Source organism: Eubalaena glacialis, chromosome 7, assembly GCF_028564815.1.
Source record: "Eubalaena glacialis isolate mEubGla1 chromosome 7, mEubGla1.1.hap2.+ XY, whole genome shotgun sequence".
Lineage (NCBI taxonomy): Eukaryota > Metazoa > Chordata > Mammalia > Artiodactyla > Balaenidae > Eubalaena > Eubalaena glacialis.
This window is the reverse complement of record NC_083722.1, coordinates 63,978,195-63,998,145: the sequence shown is the minus strand read 5'-3', so window position 1 is coordinate 63,998,145 and position 19,951 is coordinate 63,978,195. Positions and strand designations below refer to the sequence as shown.

The 19,951-nt window shown below is 36.3% G+C and overlaps 1 protein-coding gene across 4 annotated transcripts in view; it reads right to left on the bottom strand.

Moving 5' to 3' along the window:
- Positions 1-19,951, bottom strand: part of GOLGA4 (golgin A4) — a 111,264-nt gene that overhangs the window by 75,542 nt on the left and 15,771 nt on the right. For 3 of the 4 annotated variants that reach the window (XM_061196489.1, XM_061196490.1, XM_061196491.1), the window contains exons 3-4: positions 9,744-9,842; positions 5,674-5,739 (exon numbers count right to left, since the gene is read on the bottom strand). In XM_061196489.1, coding sequence (XP_061052472.1) covers positions 5,674-5,739; positions 9,744-9,842 — 165 coding nt within the window. The remainder of the gene's footprint in view (positions 1-5,673; positions 5,740-9,743; positions 9,843-19,951) is intronic. The other variant, XM_061196492.1, reaches the window with a different exon arrangement.

The window sequence follows — 19,951 nt, the reverse complement described above, 5'->3', positions numbered from 1 at the left end:
CACTAACACTAACAGAGTATTAAGCAAAAGAAGCCAGACACAAAAGAATAACCACTTTTGATTCCATTTACATAAAGTCAGAAACAGGCAAAATTAATCTATAGAGTTAGAAGTCAGGATAGTGGTTACCCCTGGTGGGGGGAGGTGAGAGCAGAGAGCAGAGGGGAGCACAAGGGCTTCCGGGGTGCTGGTAATTTCTGTTTCTTGATTTTGGGTGCTGGTTACAAAGTTGTGTTTGGTTTGTGAAAATTCAGTAAACTGTATAAGGAATACATGATACTTTTCTGTATACATTATTACATTGTGATATATTACATTTCAATTAAAGGATATTTTTTAATTAGCTTTTTCCAGACTCTGTTTCAGCCAGGAGTGGGCCATGTGCCTAAGTTCAGCCAATAATGTACACTACAAGTGGGAATCTAAAGGATGGAACCTTCAGGAGTTCCCTGGCGGTCCAGGGGTTAGGACTCCGTGCTTTCAGTGCTGGGGCCCGGGTTCAATCCCTGGTCGGGGAACTAAGATCCCACAAGCTGCATGGTGTGGCCAAAAAAAAAATGAATGGAACCTTCTAGGAGAGATATTCTTTTCCTGATAAAAAGGAATATGCTTTTTGTCCTGTCAACAATGGAGATGCAATTCCTGGAGGCCAAACTTGTAACTGTGAGGGTGAAAGGCAGTGGGGAGGATGAGAAGGTAAAGGAGGGGGGGACAAGAAGCCAAACAGAGAAGGGTCCTTAATGACTGCCTGTCTCTAGCCCTTCTGCTATGTGAAAAACTAAACTCCCATTGGCTCCAACTATTGTCAGGTTTCTGGTACCAAAGACATTCACTGATTTATAACTCATTTTTTAAAAAGCTGATGGGGGTTAGAGAAGGAGAAATGTATAAATGAAAATAAATGAACACAGAGTTACTTTTAGCTCCTTTCTGTCTCCCCCACTTTACCTTGTTTGCATTCCTCCTTTTTATTTCCCCAACAGTGTTGTTGTTCAGACCTTTATCCTCTACCAGCTGGATATCTGTAGCAGCCTTCTGTTCTCTTGCCTCAAATCTCTTACCTACCAATCTGCCCCTGCCACATGGTCACCAGGATTGTCTTCCTAAAACATAATTCAGATCATTTCATTCCAATTCCTAAACTGAACTCCCACTAAATATAAAGTTCAAAATCCTTAGCTTATACTCAAGGTTCCCACTTCCCAAGACCCATTTCTCTGTAAAACCACCCCTTCATGTAACAAAAACTTGAGTTCTAACAGGTAACTTCCTGTTCCCTGAACAAATGCATCCTTGTGTGCCTCTGTACTATCACCCAAACTTTCCCTGCGCATGGAGACTCAGACATCCTTCAAAAGTGAGCTCAAGTTTCTGCTCTTCCAGGAAACCTCAGATCTCACCCATCAGAAACAACCCTTCTTAATGGCCTAAGCACTTTACCAGGACCACTACTGGAGCACATACTGCATTCTGACTCACCATTAGTTACTTACTTGCTGATTTAACAACTAACTGAATTGTTTATGCCTTAGAACAACTACAGAGACAATACAGCACAGTGGTTAAGACTCAGACTCTGACCAGAACTCCATTTTTTGAATCCCAGCTTTACCATTTACTAGTTTTAGGACCTCTTTGTTTCAATTTCCTCATCTATAAAACAACACTACTCTAGTAGGTTGTTATGAGGATTAAATGAGTAAAAGCATTTAAAATAGTGCCTCATATGCAGGAAGCACTAAATACATTTTCCTATCATTATATCTGCCACACACACCCTCACCCCAGACTTTATGCTCTTTTAGAACAGAATTCAAATTCTCTAACTCTGTAGTCTTGCCTCAGTGCTTTCCACAAAGTAGGTAGTTAGTACACATTTGTTCAGCTGAACCTTAACCTGGCAATATGATAATGATGATCTAATGGGAGATCTTTAAATACTCAATGCTTGATCAAAATGATATGTATCACTTTTTATATATAGCATATCTTATTCTAGAAATCATCAAAAAGCATTAATACATAATAACACTCAAGAAGGAAAAAATGAAAACATACATCCACAAGATTTCTACAATAACGTTCATGATAGTTTTATTCGTAATAGCAGAAAACTGGAAACAGCCCAGGTGTCCATCAATAGGTAAATAACTGCAGAATATTCATTCAAACGAATCCTACACAGCAATAGAAAGGAACAAACTACTGATAACCACAACATGGATGAAATTTCAAAAACATAATGCTGAGTGAAAGAAGTCTTCCACAAAAGAGCACATACTTATAAGGTCACTTATATAAAGTTCTAAAATAAGCAAAACTAATGTGTTGTATGGTGGAAAAAATTACAACAGGTTGCCTCTGAGAGGGAGGACCATAAGGGAACTTTCTGGTGTGTTGATAATCTTCTATAACCTGTGCATGGGTTTGGCACATACATTTGTCAAATGTATGTGTCGATGTACAAATCAGTCAATGTACATTTGAGGTTTGTATATTTCATTTTATATAAAATTCACTTCAAAATAGAAATTACAAACACTGAACTCTAGATAATGATATACATACTAAAACATTAGTACTGTGGCCTGCGACTTACTCTGAAAGGCATCAAAAAAATAAAATGGATTGAGGGACGAATAGAGGAATGAATATATGGACAGATTTGTGATTTAAAAAAAAAAAGTACAGGACTTCCCTGGTGGTCCAGTGGTTAAGACTCTGAGCTTCCACTGCAGGGGGCATGGGTTCAATCCCTGGTCAGGGAAGTTCCACGTGCCGTGCAGTGCAGCCAAAAAAAAAAAAGAAAAGTAAAATGTCAATGATAGAATCTAGGTGGTAGGTATACAGATGTTCACTTTATAAAGTTCTTTCAACTTTTCTGTGTGATTGAAATTTTTCATAACAAACTGTTGAAAATAAAATTAAAGTTAAAAGCAGTATTCAAAAAACGGCAACAGAAATTTCAAAATTTAATTATACTACTATAATTTCTTTTTAAAAAATTCATACGGACTTCCCTGGTGGTCCAGTGGTAAAGAATCCGCCTCCCAATGCAGGAGACACAGGTTCGATCCCTGGTCAGGGAACTAAGATCCCACATGCTGCGGGGCAACTAAGCTCGCGTGCCACAACTACTGAGCTCGTGTGCCTCAAGGAGACAGCCCATGTGCCACAAACTACAGAGCCCACGCGCTCTGGAGCCCACATGCCACAACTAGAGAGAGAAAAAACCCACACGCCACAACTAGAGAGAAGCCTGCGTGCCACAACTAAGACCTGAAGCAGCCAAAAATTAAAATAAATAAATACATAAAATAAAAAAAAATTTTTTTAAATTGACAGAGGTTGACTTGCTTTTAAAAAAAAATCATAAATGATTTTCAAAACCAGACTTTTTCCTATAGTTAAAAAAAATTAATAGCATATGAGAATGGTCATTTAAATCCCTATGATTTGCTCTATTCAATTTAACAAAATTCAGTTGTTATTTTTTATTGTTTTTACTGAAGTATAGTTGACTTACAATGTTATGTTCATTTCAGGCATAAAACATAGTAATTCGATATTTTTATAGATTACACACCAAAGTTATTACAATATTACTGACTATATTCCCTGTGCTGTACATTACATCCCTGTAACTTATTTATTTTATAGCTGGAAGTTTGTGCCTCTCAATCCCCTTCACCTATTTCACCATCCTCCCCACCCTCCTCAGCTCCTGCAACCACTAGTTTGTTCTCATTTTGTTTTAACAGCATATAAACTTAAATGAGGCAATACATGGCAAAAAATTATAGCGGGGTAGACTGATGTTTTTGTCTATCTATGATAATCCCACTATCAATAACTAGCCACTGGTGTTTGGGCAAATAATTTAAAGTTTCATGCCTGATAGCTCATCTACACAATAAGAGGGTAATACTAGATCCTAGATTCATCCTAAACTGCTAAAACACTAAAACTATGATCCAATAAAACTATTTCACAGCTTCTCAGATAAGGATGAATGCTCATACATACCTGTTTTGCAAAATATATTTTTCTCTATTACATGGTGGCATACACTATTTTCAAATATCTGAGTTTTATAAGTCTGTTTGAGGTAAAATGTCAACTACCTGATTCCTTTGGAAATGAATGAAGAATCATTTTGATTAGCTGAATTTTGTGTACTGCATTAAACAATTTAAGAGTTAACTATTTAACAGAAATTTTTCTGAGATAGGTATACTGCACTTTTCTGCCTTCTTAAATAAGGACAGTGAGTAACCCTTTTTAATGACACCCCCACCACAATCATTACATTGTGTGCCAAAATCTATTGGCTTACAGAGGATGTTCTACCCAGTAGTAAGGGGGTCACGGGCAGCTACACTTTATAAACTCTTGGGCTTGCTTTTCACCATCTCTTCTACCTTGGTGTCAACTCTGATTTCCTGCTGCCCAACCACAGTAAGCATTCTACCCCCTTTGGGGATACCCACTGTTCCTAATTTGCTAACAACAACCAACAACCAACTTGTCAGGAATTTGTATAAAAGTAAAGAGACTCTGAGTGAAGGTGTCTTTTTGTTATGAGAATTAAATGAGATCATATACATAAAATGCTTAACAATGCCTGACACACAGTAAACTCAATAAACACAATTAACTTCCTGAATATCACCCATGTTCATTCTTCACCTTAATTAAACTTAAATCTCTCCTGAATTTGATCATAAAGCTGGTTATCTAATTAATATTCCTTCAAGATCACTGGATCTGTCCAGTACCATTTAAATTGGTGCCTCCCAATATTTTACCCCTACCTCAAGGCACTAATAGAAAATGATTTATTTGTAGAGGACTTAGGGGATGCTGCTCAAGGCCCAGGGACGTGGACTATGCCCAGAACCTGACCGGCCTCCCTGAAAAGAATGAGACCCTCAGCTCACAGGTAACCTGTTCATGGAGTTTGGAAAGCTAGACAATACTTTAGAATGTTTAATCTACATGAGTTAGTTCAGAAATTGCCTATGTTCCTGCTCCAGGTTCACAGAATCAGAAATGTTATTGCTCTACACAGAGACTGTTGAGAACAGCCAGGTTAATGATAATAATCACTAAAGCCAAAGAAAATAAATGTTCATCTCAGACACTGCTATCATTAAGATTTTTTTTAATGAATTAAAAAAAATTCTTTCTTTCTTTTTTGGAAGGAGTCAAAAGAATGTTACATGAGCCCCACTCTCCAAATAACTTTTTAAAATCAAAGATAAACTAAATTCTCTGGTAGTAAGATATTCTGCATTAGAACAAACTTTAAAAGAAATCCCATTTTCTTCACAACTCCCTTCTAGAATATGTAACTCAACATGTCTTTCAATATGACTTACTCCATAATCTTTTACTATAAAATCAGAGTCTTTTTTCCCGAAGTTTTCTCTTCAGTGCCATTAGTTTTTTAAATGAGTAATAATGGAATCTTACATGACTGGTATATATATACCTGTATTGCTTTCATTTTAAACTTTTTCCAAGAAACCACCAACAAACCTGGATTTACCGTAGACATTGTATCAATGTTCAGACATCACTGTTTCAATGTAAAGTCAAATGCTAATAATACAGATTGACTGACATCCTGAAATGACTTGCTCTTTCTTTTAAATAACATTAATAACAGACCTGAGGAGTTGTGGGTTCACTTCCATTAACACTGTCGGGAGATTTCATGGCTTGGATAGATGCATTCTAAGAAAAAGAAAGAAACATTGTAAAGAAAGGATCAGAAAACTAAAAGTTTAAAACTGTTAAGAACAAAGAAAGGCCAAGTACCAAAACCTATTAGATACATTTATCTGTTAAACAAAATTAGTAATTGTTCACTTATTAGAATTTTTCATGCAAGGCAAAACTAGTATGGTAAGTAGTTTAGAAAATTCATTTTGCTATAATATCTGTAACTAAATAGCAAAGATTAGTATGCAGCCAAATTTATTTCAAGCTAATCACATACCTCTCCCCATTACAATCTCCCCAGTTTTTTCCCTCAATATGAAGTTAACATCAGCGATTCAATTAGCAAAACTCATTCAAGTAGAAAGCTATCCAGAAAAAGTAACGTCAATTGTTCCTTACAGTAAAATAATATTTAAAGTTATTTGGGCTAAGCTCTGAAAAATATCTTGGTAACAAGAAATGGAAATGCCTCATTCATTTGAAGCCAGCAGTCTAAATGAAATTGTTATGACAATTTTCAGAAAAACTTATAATTAAAAATAATTTCTTCCACATATGAAAGCTTTTTGTTTTGTTTTGTTGGTATGACAAATGCTCCAAGTTACACAACATTCTACTGATTACATCATACCGGCGTGAGTTCCATAGTGGATGATATTCTTCGAGATTCAAAATTCTACATTGCATTCATAATACACTACGTGTCTAAAATTAAAGCTATAGAAGCAGCTCATGATAAAATAACTTCCATGTTTTAAACAAAAGCATTCAACCAAATACTAGCCACTATGTTTCAGTAACTTGAAAATACATTTCCCCTACAACTCTAGGGCTAACCAAGAAAGGGTCAAATATATGACTCTTCTTATTCTTAAATACAAGTGGAGAAGGCACTCAGCTTTGCAAAAGTGTTCTCAAATTTTTGAACTCTCATTAGGTATTTGATACTAAGAAATAATTTTAGGTGTGATAAATGTATTGTGGTTATATATTTTTAGTCTTTATCTTTTAGAAATATATACCAAAATATTTAGATAAGATATCTGAAATTTGCTTCAAATAATCCCACGGGAATGGGCAGAGGGTATCTGCATGTGTGGGGAGGGTGGGAGTGGTGTGGTTAGGGAGGTATGAGGGGATGGTAATAAGATGGCCATGACTTATTAATTGTTGACACTGGATAATGGATACTGGGGAAGGGGGAAGAAATCTTATGTGACTCATTACTATTTTCACTCTTGCAATACATTTGAATTTTTTCCTCATAAAAGTTTAAATACCTTCTCCCTCTGACATAAAAAGAGTTATCAAATTTTATCAGTCCAAGACACTTCCTTAAAGTTACATAGGGGAGAACGGTTGGGGGAACACAGGAATTAACTTTTATCTTCCTGCTGTCTGCCATTTCAAAGAATTAGAAGTCGTATACGTGGCATATTATTTGTGTAGCATCATAATTAATGCTTTCCAGCCCTAAAAATATCCTACACTACACACTATAAAATAAAAAACATACTTCAGAGAAATCAGCAAGTCTCTCTGCCAGGCAGTATACCGAAAAGTAAGTTACTGTTAAATTATGGAGAAAGCAAATCAAAGGGCTCCATAAAATATTTAGGTTAGGAAGAAGAGTGGCAAGAGAGTCCATATTCTATTTGAAGTAAATTACTTGACACATGATTGTGGTCCATACAAAAAAAGCTATTCTACAATTGTCTGAAATATCACCCTACCAAACAAACAGCATAACATTTAAAAACTTTTCATCTCTGCATCTATATTTCAATTTACTTATTATACTATATATCTAAATAAATGCAAGACAGCTAAGGAAAGTATTGGCCTCTGTTACCATGTAAATCTAAGTTAGGAATCTCTAGAAACAAAATTAGAGATTTTATCACTACCTGTAATGCCTTCTCCATTTCTGCCCAGCAAATTCTTATTTGTCTTTCAACTTTCAAATGCCCCTTATTTTGTGAAGCTTCATATGGCTGGCCTGAGGGGCTAACACATTTCCTATGCCTGTATTTTCTTCTATGAAGACTTAATTCCTTTGCATTGTTAAGTGTATTCTGACATCTTTGTCTCCATACTAAACTATAAACGCTCAGAGGGCAGGAACCCTACATTTTGCCTGACTGTAGTAGAGGCTCAGTAATTGCTTGTTAAATCTTTATACAGTTACTTCCTTCAGTGTAAGGGGACTTCTGAAGGCCTCCCTCAAGAAAGAAGCCTAAAGAACTAGCTCAACACATGTCACTACTCAGTCACCAACACTTTCTCCTGGAGGCAATTCTTAGATAACAGGAAAACATTTCTAAAGTGCATTTAACTTAAAAGCACACACAGGTTCCCTGCCAGATTTGTCTTCAATTATGGTGTTTTGTGTATGTGTGGTTTTTTTTGTTTTTTGTTTGTTTGTTTTTAATTTTCAGCCGCACTGCGTGGCTCACGTGATCTTAGTTCCCCGACCAGGGACCGAACCCCGGGCCCACAGCAGTGAAAGCGCTGAGCCCTAACCACTGGACAGCCAGGGAATTCCCTTCAATTAAGTTTTGTTCAATCTTTCAACAACTACTTTTGACTACCGAGCACTAAGGATACAGCAACTTTTAGAATTTGGGGTAAAGAGATGCATTTTTCAAAAAACTGAATTAAGGAAAAGTCAGCAGTTGGTGAAATAAAATAATGAATTAGACGCTCACTAAATTTTTATTCTACTATAGGTTATGCTATGGTTTTATGTGAGGAGAAATAAGTTTTTATCGGAACAAAACAAAATTTAAATAAGATTAACGTAGACTTTCAGCCTACTTAAATTATTTTAAATAGTTCTAAAGCCTCCATTTTAAAATTATTAGCATTTTTCACAATAGGATAGTCACTCAATACAAATCATTTTATGTTCTAACGGAAGTGGGCCTGGGAGAAGCTCCTTTTTGTTGTTGTTTTTTAGGCCCTATTACTACTACATGAAGCGTAATATCCTTTTATGTTTTTAAAATAAGTTGGTAAGTTATCTCTAACTGGGACTCCTGTCTCCCTCTCAAACCAGTACTGAAAACAGTGAGGTGTTACTTGTAGCCAGAACCAAGGAGAGACCACTATACCTGAGAGCCAAGCTAAGGCATTATGAGAACTCTGAGCTGCCTCCTTTTCTAAAACCAAGTTTAGAATGTAATATAAGATTGCTACTGGCCATATGCAGACCAAGTCTTTACTGGCTGCATGGATAAATACAGAAATGTTCTAACTTCATTACCAGCCACTTAATAAATTAAACCAATTCTCACTGTTTAAAAAAATCTCAATCCCAGTTCAGTCGGTGTCCATTCTAACAACAAAAGCTATCCTTACTAGGCAATCAAACATCTCTAAGTTTTAATTTGCTAAATTAAGAACTTAGATACTTTATGAAGAAAGTCTACTTTCCCCAAGTGAAATTATCAATATATACAAGATTCAAAATTGTATGAATTCAGTCAGTTGAAAAATAGAGGTAACTTTTTCCTTTCAAATGTTGAATACTCAGAAAACTGGTACTCTCCCAAAATAAGATGCAATTACTTGTTACAGTAGACTCCACCTGCCTACTCAATGTTGTTTAATTACGGATTTACATACAATGCATTTTTCTTTCCTAAAAATGTGAGTCACATCTCAAAATATTCTTGGCCTCCTACCAACAGATTCCTAGCAATGCGTACCTCTTTTAGTTAATGAGCAAACATTCCCTAGGGAGAAAACTTAAGAGTTTAGACCAAGTGAAAGTATTCTGCACTACATTAATGAAAACAGTGTTATTTTGTTGCTGTTAAAAAGCTAGCAAAAAACACACCAGCCATCAGAATTCAGCAATTTACTCTCTGATTTTTTAGAGCGAGGTTAGCAACAGGGCACTGAAGATGCTTTGAGAGATGGTAAGTGACAAGCAACGTGAGATCTGCTTCTAGAATTACCAAATTACTTTGCTTCCCCACAAAGGGAATGCAGAAAGCGGTGGAAGGACTCACCACACCGTCAGTCTGGGTTTTAGGCTGCTTGGAGGAATCCAAAGCAAAGATAGTATACTCAGAGAGAAAAGCAGGCTCTGCTATCATCCCGGCTAGGAGCTGTCTCATTCAGTGTAATGAGCAGAGGTATAAAAATAAAACAAAGGATGAAAGACAAATCATAAGGGCATGTTGCAACGTGTTCTCACCGCACAGCACACACAACGCTATAATGGCCTTGTGCTACCACCACTGCTGCCACCCATCACTCCACCCATAGAAACAGTAAGTTGCTGGGAAAGGTCAGGAAGGGAGATGAGGTGAGCTGTTTTGGATCTCAAAACTCAACTTTAACCAACTTGCTTATTGGCATACAAATGATATATGCAACAGGCACCACAGCACACAGCACATCTGGCAATTCAGTATGAGAGCCTATACCAGTAAGAACAATACATGGTAAAGAACACAAAGCCTTAGTATAACAAATATTGAGCCACTCATTTTTATATATTCAAAAAGACAGCATGGAAATTTATGGGAAGTATAAACACATAAAACTTTAAATAATCATTTATTTCTACTTATATACAAATACAGTTTTCTCCAATACGTACAGAAGAAACTTTTGAAACAAATTTATAATAAGTTTTAAGGATAAATTCTATTATACTAGCTCTTTTGATATATATTCTCTTCTGAGCTTCAATTTTCTTTCAGAAACTGTATACTATATACCAAAATACTAGTTATCATGAATTAGATGTAAAAGAAATCATAATTAAAATGAACTTTTTCATGGTGGGGGTTACACAAACATACATATGTGATAAAACTGCATAAAGCTACACACACACACACACACACACACACACACACATAAAACAGGTGAAATCTGAATAAGCTCTGTGGATGTCACAGAGGTTACCAATGTCAATTTCCTTGTTTTGATAGTGTACTATAGTTATATAAGATGTTACCTTGGGGGCTTCCCTGGTGGCGCAGTGGTTGGGAGTCTGCCTGCCAATGCGGGGGACACGGGTTCGAGCCCTGGTCTGGGAAGATCCCACATGCCGCGGAGCAACTGAGCCCGTGAGCCACAACTACTGAGCCTGTGCGTCTGGAGCCTGTGCTCCGCAACAAGAGAGGCCGCGATAGTGAGAGGCCCGTGCACCATGATGAAGAGTGGCCCCCGCTCGCCGCAACTAGAGAAAGCCCTCGCACAGAAACAAAGACCCAACACAGCCAAAAAAATAAATTAATTAATTAATTAATTAATTAAAAAAAAAAAAGTTTAAAAAAAAAAAAAGATGTTACCTTGGGGAGAAACTGGATAAAGGGTACACAGAGCCTCCCTAAAAAGAAATTTTTTAACCTCCCATGAATCCGATTATTTCAAAATAAAAACTTTAAAAAACAAAAGTTTTGAAACATTAACTTAGCAGTTAATGTATGTTATTATATAATATATAATAAAGAATTATGTCATAAAATAAATGTCTGCAAAAGTTTAAAAACTGACACTTTTCATCTCAGTGCTCTAGAGTTCTGGATAACGACTAGAGCCTTCACTAACTCTTCATCTGGTCCTACATTAGAGCCCACCTTACAGATGAGACAAATTTTTTTAAGTCTTTTTTGGTTATGTTAATAACTGGTACTCTTTGGGTAGGATTCAAGAATCGATCTTACACTAAACCCTAAAATTTAGTGTCAGTAGTATACTAAAATACACTAGATGCCTGTTTGGCTCTAGGGTATCATTCTATTCAAGTTTCCACTCCTGCTGAAAATCTTACACTCCCGGAAACTCAGAAAGGTCATCTTTTAGGTGGATGTTATCTTAAGTTAAATGCTATACAAATTCACTCTTCTTAGGCTTCCAAAGTTAATTTTTGAAATGAAGTCACTCTTCATATCACATAAGGAAATAATTTAAAATTTCACAGTTAAGAGTAGATTTGGAATTTTAAGAGAAAAACACAAAAGCTGTATAGAAACCAGTATAGAAACACACGCTGACCAAACATTTCAAAAGAAGGTGCTACCAAACAACGATTTACATTCCATGCCATAGCCCAAGTAAAAAAGCAAAGTGTGTCGAAATTAGTTTCCACTGACAGCTATTTCAAAGCCTAAAGAGGCTTCCTCCCCACTTGTGGTCCTTGTCATTTGCTTCTTATGCCTATCAAAGTCTCCCAAGATTCAGTTCTCAAAAATCCTCAATAAGTCTGTCTCAACTCTTTCAAACTTTGTTGAAATTCTAATCCAAATCTGCTAAGAATTTAATTCGCCTCTTCTGTGTGGTCCCATCAGTTGAACTAACATTGACTAAAGTTTTATGTGTCTCAACATTCATGACGACTACCTAAAACTCCTATCAGATATGTGGTGAAAGCTTTCAATCTATCCTCCATGTCTCTTACTCTTAGATAATTATCTATCTCTATCTCTGTGTTTTTGGTGGGATTACTCAGTATTCTTTTCAAATTCCCTAATTTTCCCTTGAACTGGGACCAGTCTGAGTTTTATTCTGATTTACATTCTTATATCATTTTTTTTTTATTTCCAGGATTTCTAATTGGTTCTTTTTCATATCTACCTCGTCTATTTTTTGGCCTGTTTTTTCCCCACAATTCTCTGTTCTTTTTAAGAAAACTATTACTTCATTTATCCTACTGAAAATACTTGTTTCAAAGTCTTATCCAGACTGCCCTTTTAATTATTCTAATTTCACCTGGAATAAATTGATATCCCAATTCCTATTTTGATTGGCTGTCTTCTTAGCATTTATTTTAGCATTTTCATTTACAGGCTCATTTTGAGGAAGGTATTTTCCTTCTCCTTCCTCCTGTGCTCATCCCTCCTTATCCAGTCAATCTGATTCCCTGGGCCCCAGTTTGGGTTTCCTGCCCTATCGCAACACAGGTTATCACAGACTCAGTCACTAAGCTGATGCGAGGTTTGTTCAGTTGTTGGTCACGAAGCCTCCCTAGAGACAGCAGCTTCTCACAATGGGCCACAGAGAGCTCTATGCATCAGCTGGGAAACGCTTTTTTCAACCTCCTTTCACCAGTGCCATGAGCCCCACTTTAGCCTCTGCCTTGCAGCACCAAATCAAACTCTGGCAGCACAGAACCCTCCCAGTCCTTCTCAACCAGAGTTCAAAGAGAAAATTAAATCCTAATGCCAGCCGAAAGGCATCTGCTACCTAGCATCCACTGTATGTAGTGAATTAATATGTCTCCTATGTACTAATGTACCTCCTATTAGGAGAGGGACCCTAAAAAGTTTAGTATCTGTTAGTATCTCTGCCTTGAAGAGAAGAGGTCCTGTTTCTATCTTCCCAGACACTGTTATATATAGCTGTTAGTAGCAACACTTACTTTTTTGAGTCAAATTCACTTCCTTCTTATTCCCAATAATGTATACCTTAAGAAGTACACAATATACTCAGCAGAAGATACGAGAAAAAAACTGCCTGTAGTAGCAGCAGGTGAGAAAATATGCAGTACAGACTGTGGTTAAATCATTTTGATCAAATCTAAGGTCACGAATTAAGGCCCTATTTTGTCTATATGGATATTTCCACTATATATAAAATTAAAGACATACAAAGCCATTAAACAAAAAAGATAGCAAAAAAGGACCGACGAGCACTGAAAAGACCAAGGCTATATAAAGATGGTAAAAAACACATATCAGGCCAGAAAACCAGGAAAGTAACAAAACAGATTCAAGTAATTTCTGCTAAGTCCCAGGGAATCTGGGACTTGAGAAAAATAAGTCATCAAAGATCAGCTTGCCACTCCAATCCTGAGAATGCTCACTACACTCATCAAGAAAGTGGAATCAAACACTGGTTCATATTTTGTTTGATAGAGTAAAATAAAAAGAGAGAAGATTCATATTATATTACTAATATCAGGAATAAAAGAGGAAAAATTCTACTGCATTTACAGAAATAAAAAGGATTATAAGGCAATGCTACGAACAACTGTATGCCAACAAACTGGACAACATGGATGACACAGACAAATTCCTAGAAAGACACATATTACCAAAACTGATGCAGGGAGGAACAGAAGATATCAACAGAACTATAAAAAATGAAAAGATTGAATTAGTGATCAAAACACTTCTCACAAAGAAAAGCCCAGGATCAGATGGCTTCATTGGTAAATTATACCAAACATTTAAAGAACTAATACTAATCTTCAAAATTTTCCCACAAATTACATGAGGGAACACTTCCGAACGCATTTTATAAGGCCAAAATTTTCCTGACACCAAAACCAGACATCACACACACACAAAAAAGAAAACTGCAGACCAACATCTCTTATGAATATACACACAAAAATCCTCAAAAAACACCCCAGCAAATCAAATCCAGCAATATAAAATTACACACCATGAACAAGTGGAATTTATCCTATACAGGGCTGGTTTAACATCCAAAACCAATTAACATAATACATCGTATCAACAGAGTAAAACAAAGCCACAATGTCAATCTCAAGATGCAAAGAAAGCATCTGACAAAATCCAACACTGCTTCATGCTAAGAACATTCAACAAACTAGGAACAGAAGGGGACTTCTTCAACAAGAGAAAGGGAATCTATTAAACACCATGGCTAGCATCATACTTAATGACAAAAAGACTAAATGCCTTTTCCCTAAGATCAGGAATGAGAGACAGCATGTCTGCTCTCACCACTTCTATTCAACTGGAGGTTCTAGCCAGGAAAATTAGGCAAGCAAATGTAATAAAAGGCAGCCAGATTAAAGGAAGATGTAAAACTACCTCTATTTGCAGATGACTTGATCTTGTACAAAGAAGAAACTAAGTAATCCACGAAAGAACGGTTACAACTACGGAATGAGTTCAGCAAGGTTACAGGATAACAAGATTAATTTATAAAAATCCAATTTTATTTCTGTAGAATAACAAGAAAACTGAAAATGAAATTCAGAAAACAATTCAACTTATGTTAACATTAAAAGGAAAAAAATATTTGGGAATAAATTTAACAAAAGTAGTACAAAACTTAAACTCTGAAAACGATAAAATTTTGTTGAAAGAAATTAAAGAAGACCTAAATAAATGGAGGAGGAGAAGGAAAAGAAAGGAGCAGGAGGAGAAGATAGAAAGTTTCCAATTTATTAAACCCCTCTCCTTACAAATAGAGTCAGAGAAAATGTTAATAACATGAGTATCAGAGAACAACGGTATATTAAAAATGCACTCTGACCAGCAGAGTTGATTTAAGGAATGAACGAATGGCTTAATATTAGGAAACCTATTAATATAATTCATATCCTATCATTAGATCAAAAGGAAAAATATGCGAATTGAATAGATACCAAAGACAATCTAACAGGCATGGCTTTTACTTTGATTAACTGACAGAGGGTAGGTAGGTTATAATCTAACATCTAACAAAAAAAAAAGCATATCCAGCTTTGTAAGTCAATCCATTTAGGGGCAAAATTAATTCCAAACTTAGGAAGAAACATTTCTCACCCATTACTTTGAAGATACTTCTTAATAATTCCTAAAGAACGATGCCTTTAGAAGCCCTGAAACAAAGAATAAATTCCAAAAAACTGAACAAAATTCAAAAAAAGAATTGTCAAAATCGGAGAGTATCAAGAATCCCTGTTAGGGGCCCTCACACGGAACAGTGAAAATTGACTTGGAAATACAAAGACAACTACTAAGGTAAGAGGCAGCATTTTGCTTCTAAAAAATATCTCAGATTAAGAGAATAAAAAAGAAAAAGGGACACCTTTCTTGAAGCTTGGGAAAGCATCTACTCCAAAGCAGCCTGACGCTTCATTGTTTCTTTCCCTACAATGTCACTCTTAACACAAAATGCAGTATCCATGCTGCTCAAGAGCTGGTGAGTACAGAAGAAGCCTTTTCTTTTCTGTATAATAACGGTCTTTTGTATGTGATACACAAATTATGAGTATTTTCATACTTCTGAATTCACTTGCCCTTCACAAGAACCCTGTGAGAGTAGATATTCATTTCACTACACTTTAAAGTTGAGAGAGCTGAGGCTCTGAGAAGTTAAAGAAAGCTGCCTAAAGCCACACAGCAGGTAAGGGATGGAATCCTGGGATCCTTCTACTACTCCAGGCTCTCTCTCTGCATGTAGGGAAGCAAAAAAAGCATACAGTATATATGAACAGACATCTACTAAACAGAACAGAATCCATCGATTAACTAGAATAGTTTATTTCTTTCTATGCATTTTTTAGCCAAAATACATATATGAAAATAAACTGATTTCTAAAGTTTAATTTTAAAATAATATGAAAAATTTGAACAGATGAGTTTCCAGGGAAAGAATGGACATGCCTACTTTGACCCCCAATCTATGAGGAAGTGCCTCCACAAGAGAGCAAACTAGAGAACAGGGTAGCAGGGAAAGTGAAAATATCATTCCTTCGAAAGCTCAGCAGGCAAAGACAGCGCAATAACACCACTAGGGCCCCAATCCACATAATGGTACATCTGTTTCCCTCCCCTCGTGAGGGGACCTACGCAGAGAAAGTGGAGCAGCCCTTCCCGTCTTCCGTGGCTGCCCCAGTAACAACTTAGTAAGCACCTACCACATGCACGGCACGACGTGAGGAGAGTTACCTGCTGTACTACTGGTAATCCCCGCAATACCACAAGGAAGGCATTATTATTCCCATCTTACACGTGAGAAAACCTCAGTCACTGAAAAGTTAACCTTCAAAGATCCTTCAGCCAGCAAATCCAGATGACTCCAAAAACCAACCCCTTCTCACTAGTCTATTCCAGGTCTTACTCCAAACAAATAAACATATTCTCATTCTCTTACAAAAATCATTAGACTCAGCCATAACAAGGAATGAAGTAGTGATACATGCTGCAATATAGATGAACCTTGAAAACATGATGTTTGAAAACATGATGCTAAGTGCAAGAAGCCAGACGCAAAAAGTCACATAGTGTGATTTCATTTAAATGAAATATCTAAAATAGGTAAATCCATACAGTAGGTAAGCAAATTAGTGGTGCCTGGGGCTGGGGGAAAGGGAGAATGGGAGTGACTGTTTAATGAGTAGGGGGTTTCCTTTTAGGGTAATGAAAACATCATGGAACTAGACAAATATGATGGATGCACAACACTGTGAATGTACTAAATACCACCTAATTGTTCACTTTAAAATGGTAAATTTTATGTTATAGGAATTTTACCTCAGTTAAAAAAAAAACCAGAGTGGAGCAGAGGGCAGGAGGACAGTTAGTGTCATTTGCCTAGTTAGTCTTTTACATGATGCCACACTCCATATTGCTCAAAGGCACCCAGCTCTAGAGGCAAAAAAGATTCATCTCAAGCAACACAAAGGGGAAGGAAGCCCTATGATGAGGGTAATGAGGCTATGCCTAGGACCCCCAGGAGAGAGTACCAGGTCAACTGGACAGATATGCCATCTGTGCAGGATGAAAGAGCGCCAGAGACCCGCAGACCTCAGGGTCAGCGCACATCACCCTACTCTCCTTTGCCTTTAAAGTCTACAATCATATAGATGATTTTTTACAGCCCTATAAGGAAGCCTGAGGCACTGCAATCAAAGACAGACTTATTTAGATTTACATATAATATTTACTAATATGGGAAAATAGACATTAGGATTTTCAGCAATAGCTGAAAAAAGGTAAAACATTTAACTGATGGAAATATCAACTTAATGAAACCATTCTACTTCCCAAGCATTCTAGATTACATAGACTTTACTGTACCTACTGGAGAGATGGGACAAATATTTATAATTTGAATTAAACTTCCACATTTTGCTAAAAAGAAACTTAAAACTAAAAGTGAGGATCCCATCACTGACAGAGTATCTTCCATCTTAGAGGTTTAACAAGATGAAAAACCTGGGGCGGGGGGTGGGGGGGGTGAGGCATGGTGACTAACAATTTTTTTTTTTTTTTTTGCAACAGGAAAAAAAATTATATTTTCATTGACTTGTTTTGTAAATCTGGATTTTTACATTAGGTTAAGATGATACATCTGTATTTACCATTTACCTTAAGGTGGATTATGGTACAAGATGGATCTGTCTTAGACTTTATCCATCAAGCTTTTTTATTTTTTTTTAACATCTTTATTTGAGTATATAATTGCTTTACAATGGTGTGTCAGTTTCTGCTTTATAACAAAGTGAATCAGCTATACATATACACATATCCCCATATCTCCTCCCTCTTGCGTCTCCCTCCCACCCTCCCTATCCCACCCCTCTAGGTGGTCACAAAGCACCGAGCTGATCTCCCTGTGCTATGCAGCTGCTTCCCACTAGCTATCTATTTTACATTTGGTAGTGTATATAAGTCCATGCCACTCTCTCACTTCGTCCCAGCTTACCCTTCCCCCTCCGCATGTCCTCAGGTCCATTCTGTATAACAAGATAATTTTATGTAATGTCCTTTAACCTATAAGTTGATCATGAAACTTAAAAGTCCTTTATTTATTGTAAAATAAGTTGAACTAAAGTTTACACTTCACTTTGTGGTCAAAAATATCTTTTAGAGTTGTTAGAAAATGCTTAAAAAGCAACGAGACAAAGTGATGATACTGCTTTGGCTTTCAATCAGAAACCATTTCTTAAACTATACCTATAAGCACAGGACCTCTAGTATTGAAATTTGGGAAGAAATAAAAACTAACCTTTAGCTTACTTAGCCTGCTGTAAAAGAATGCTCAAACCATCCCTTTCAGAAAGGATTATTTTGTAAAGATATATTCAATTTTAATGTTTTAAAGCATCCTAGATAAATCTTTTTTTAAAAAGCAACAGTAACAATCAACAAGTTGTTTTCAAGGTTTCTACTATATTATATGTAAACCAATATACCATAATATCAACCAATATAGTAAGTGTAGGAATGATGCCATTAACACTGACTGCAAAAAGTGTTTTCACTACTCAGTACTGCAGCTTTCATTCCAACTGGTTACACATATAAACTAAGTCCAACAACATTAAACTTGAAATCATAAAGTTAAAGAATTGCAATATTGCAAATAATGCATAAGAAAATAAGATCTCAAAGAAAGTATGCATATACTTTATACTCTTATGTACTTTGTCAGATCATTTAAATACATAAACCAAAGACACAGTATATATGCCATTAACTTTGAATGCAAAAACTACTATGAAGTTTTTAAGTTTATTTTGCTATCAACATCTATTAAATAAAGGTTTTAAAAAATTATGTTTTAAAGTAACATCAAGGCAGTTTGGAAAAATCTTTCAAATTTTTTAATTTGCATACACCCTACGACCCAGCAATCCCACTCTTAGAAATCTGTCCTAAAGAATAACATCATTGTAACTTATGCATTATGTAAAATGCTCAGTCCAGTACTACGTATAATATTGAAAAGATTATAAAATTTGACTCATAATATTCAGACTTTTCCCAAACTAATCTATAGAGTCAATGCAATCCCAGTAAAAATCTCTACAGGTTTGTTTCTTTGTTGTCAGTGCTGTATTTTATTTTGTTTTGTTTTGGGTTTGTTTTGTAAGACTTGAAAATCTGATTCTAAAATTTATATGGAATTATATGGAACGGTACAAGAATTACTAAGACATTCAAGAAGAACCGGGTAGGAGTGCTATGGAATGCGTATGTCCCCCAAAATCCATATATTGAAGCCCTAACCCCCAAGGATATTAAGTGATGGTATTTGGAGGCAGAGCCTTTGGGAGGTAATTACAGTTAAAAGGTAATGAGGACAGGGCCCTCATGATGGGATTACTGTCCTTATAAAAGAGAAAGAGACAAGAGAGCTGCCTCCCCACTCTTCCATCTCTCCCTAGGTGCATGCAACAAAGAAAGGCCATGCTAGGACATCATGAGATGACAGCTGTGTGCAAATCAGGAAGAGGGCCCTCACCAGGTACTGAATCTGTTGGCACCTTGATCCTGGACTGCCCAGCCTCCAGAACTCTAAGAAATAAATGTCTGTTGCTTAAGCCACCCAGTCTATGGAATTCTGGTTTTAAAACTAAGACAGGGAAGACCTGCTCTAATGAGGGCAAGATTTAATATAAAACTATAGTTATGAAGACAGTGTGGGATCAGATCAAAGACAAAGCAAATGACAGAACAGAAACAAGAGTCCAGAAATCCACTCAAATATGGACACCTAGTTTCTGAAAAAAAGG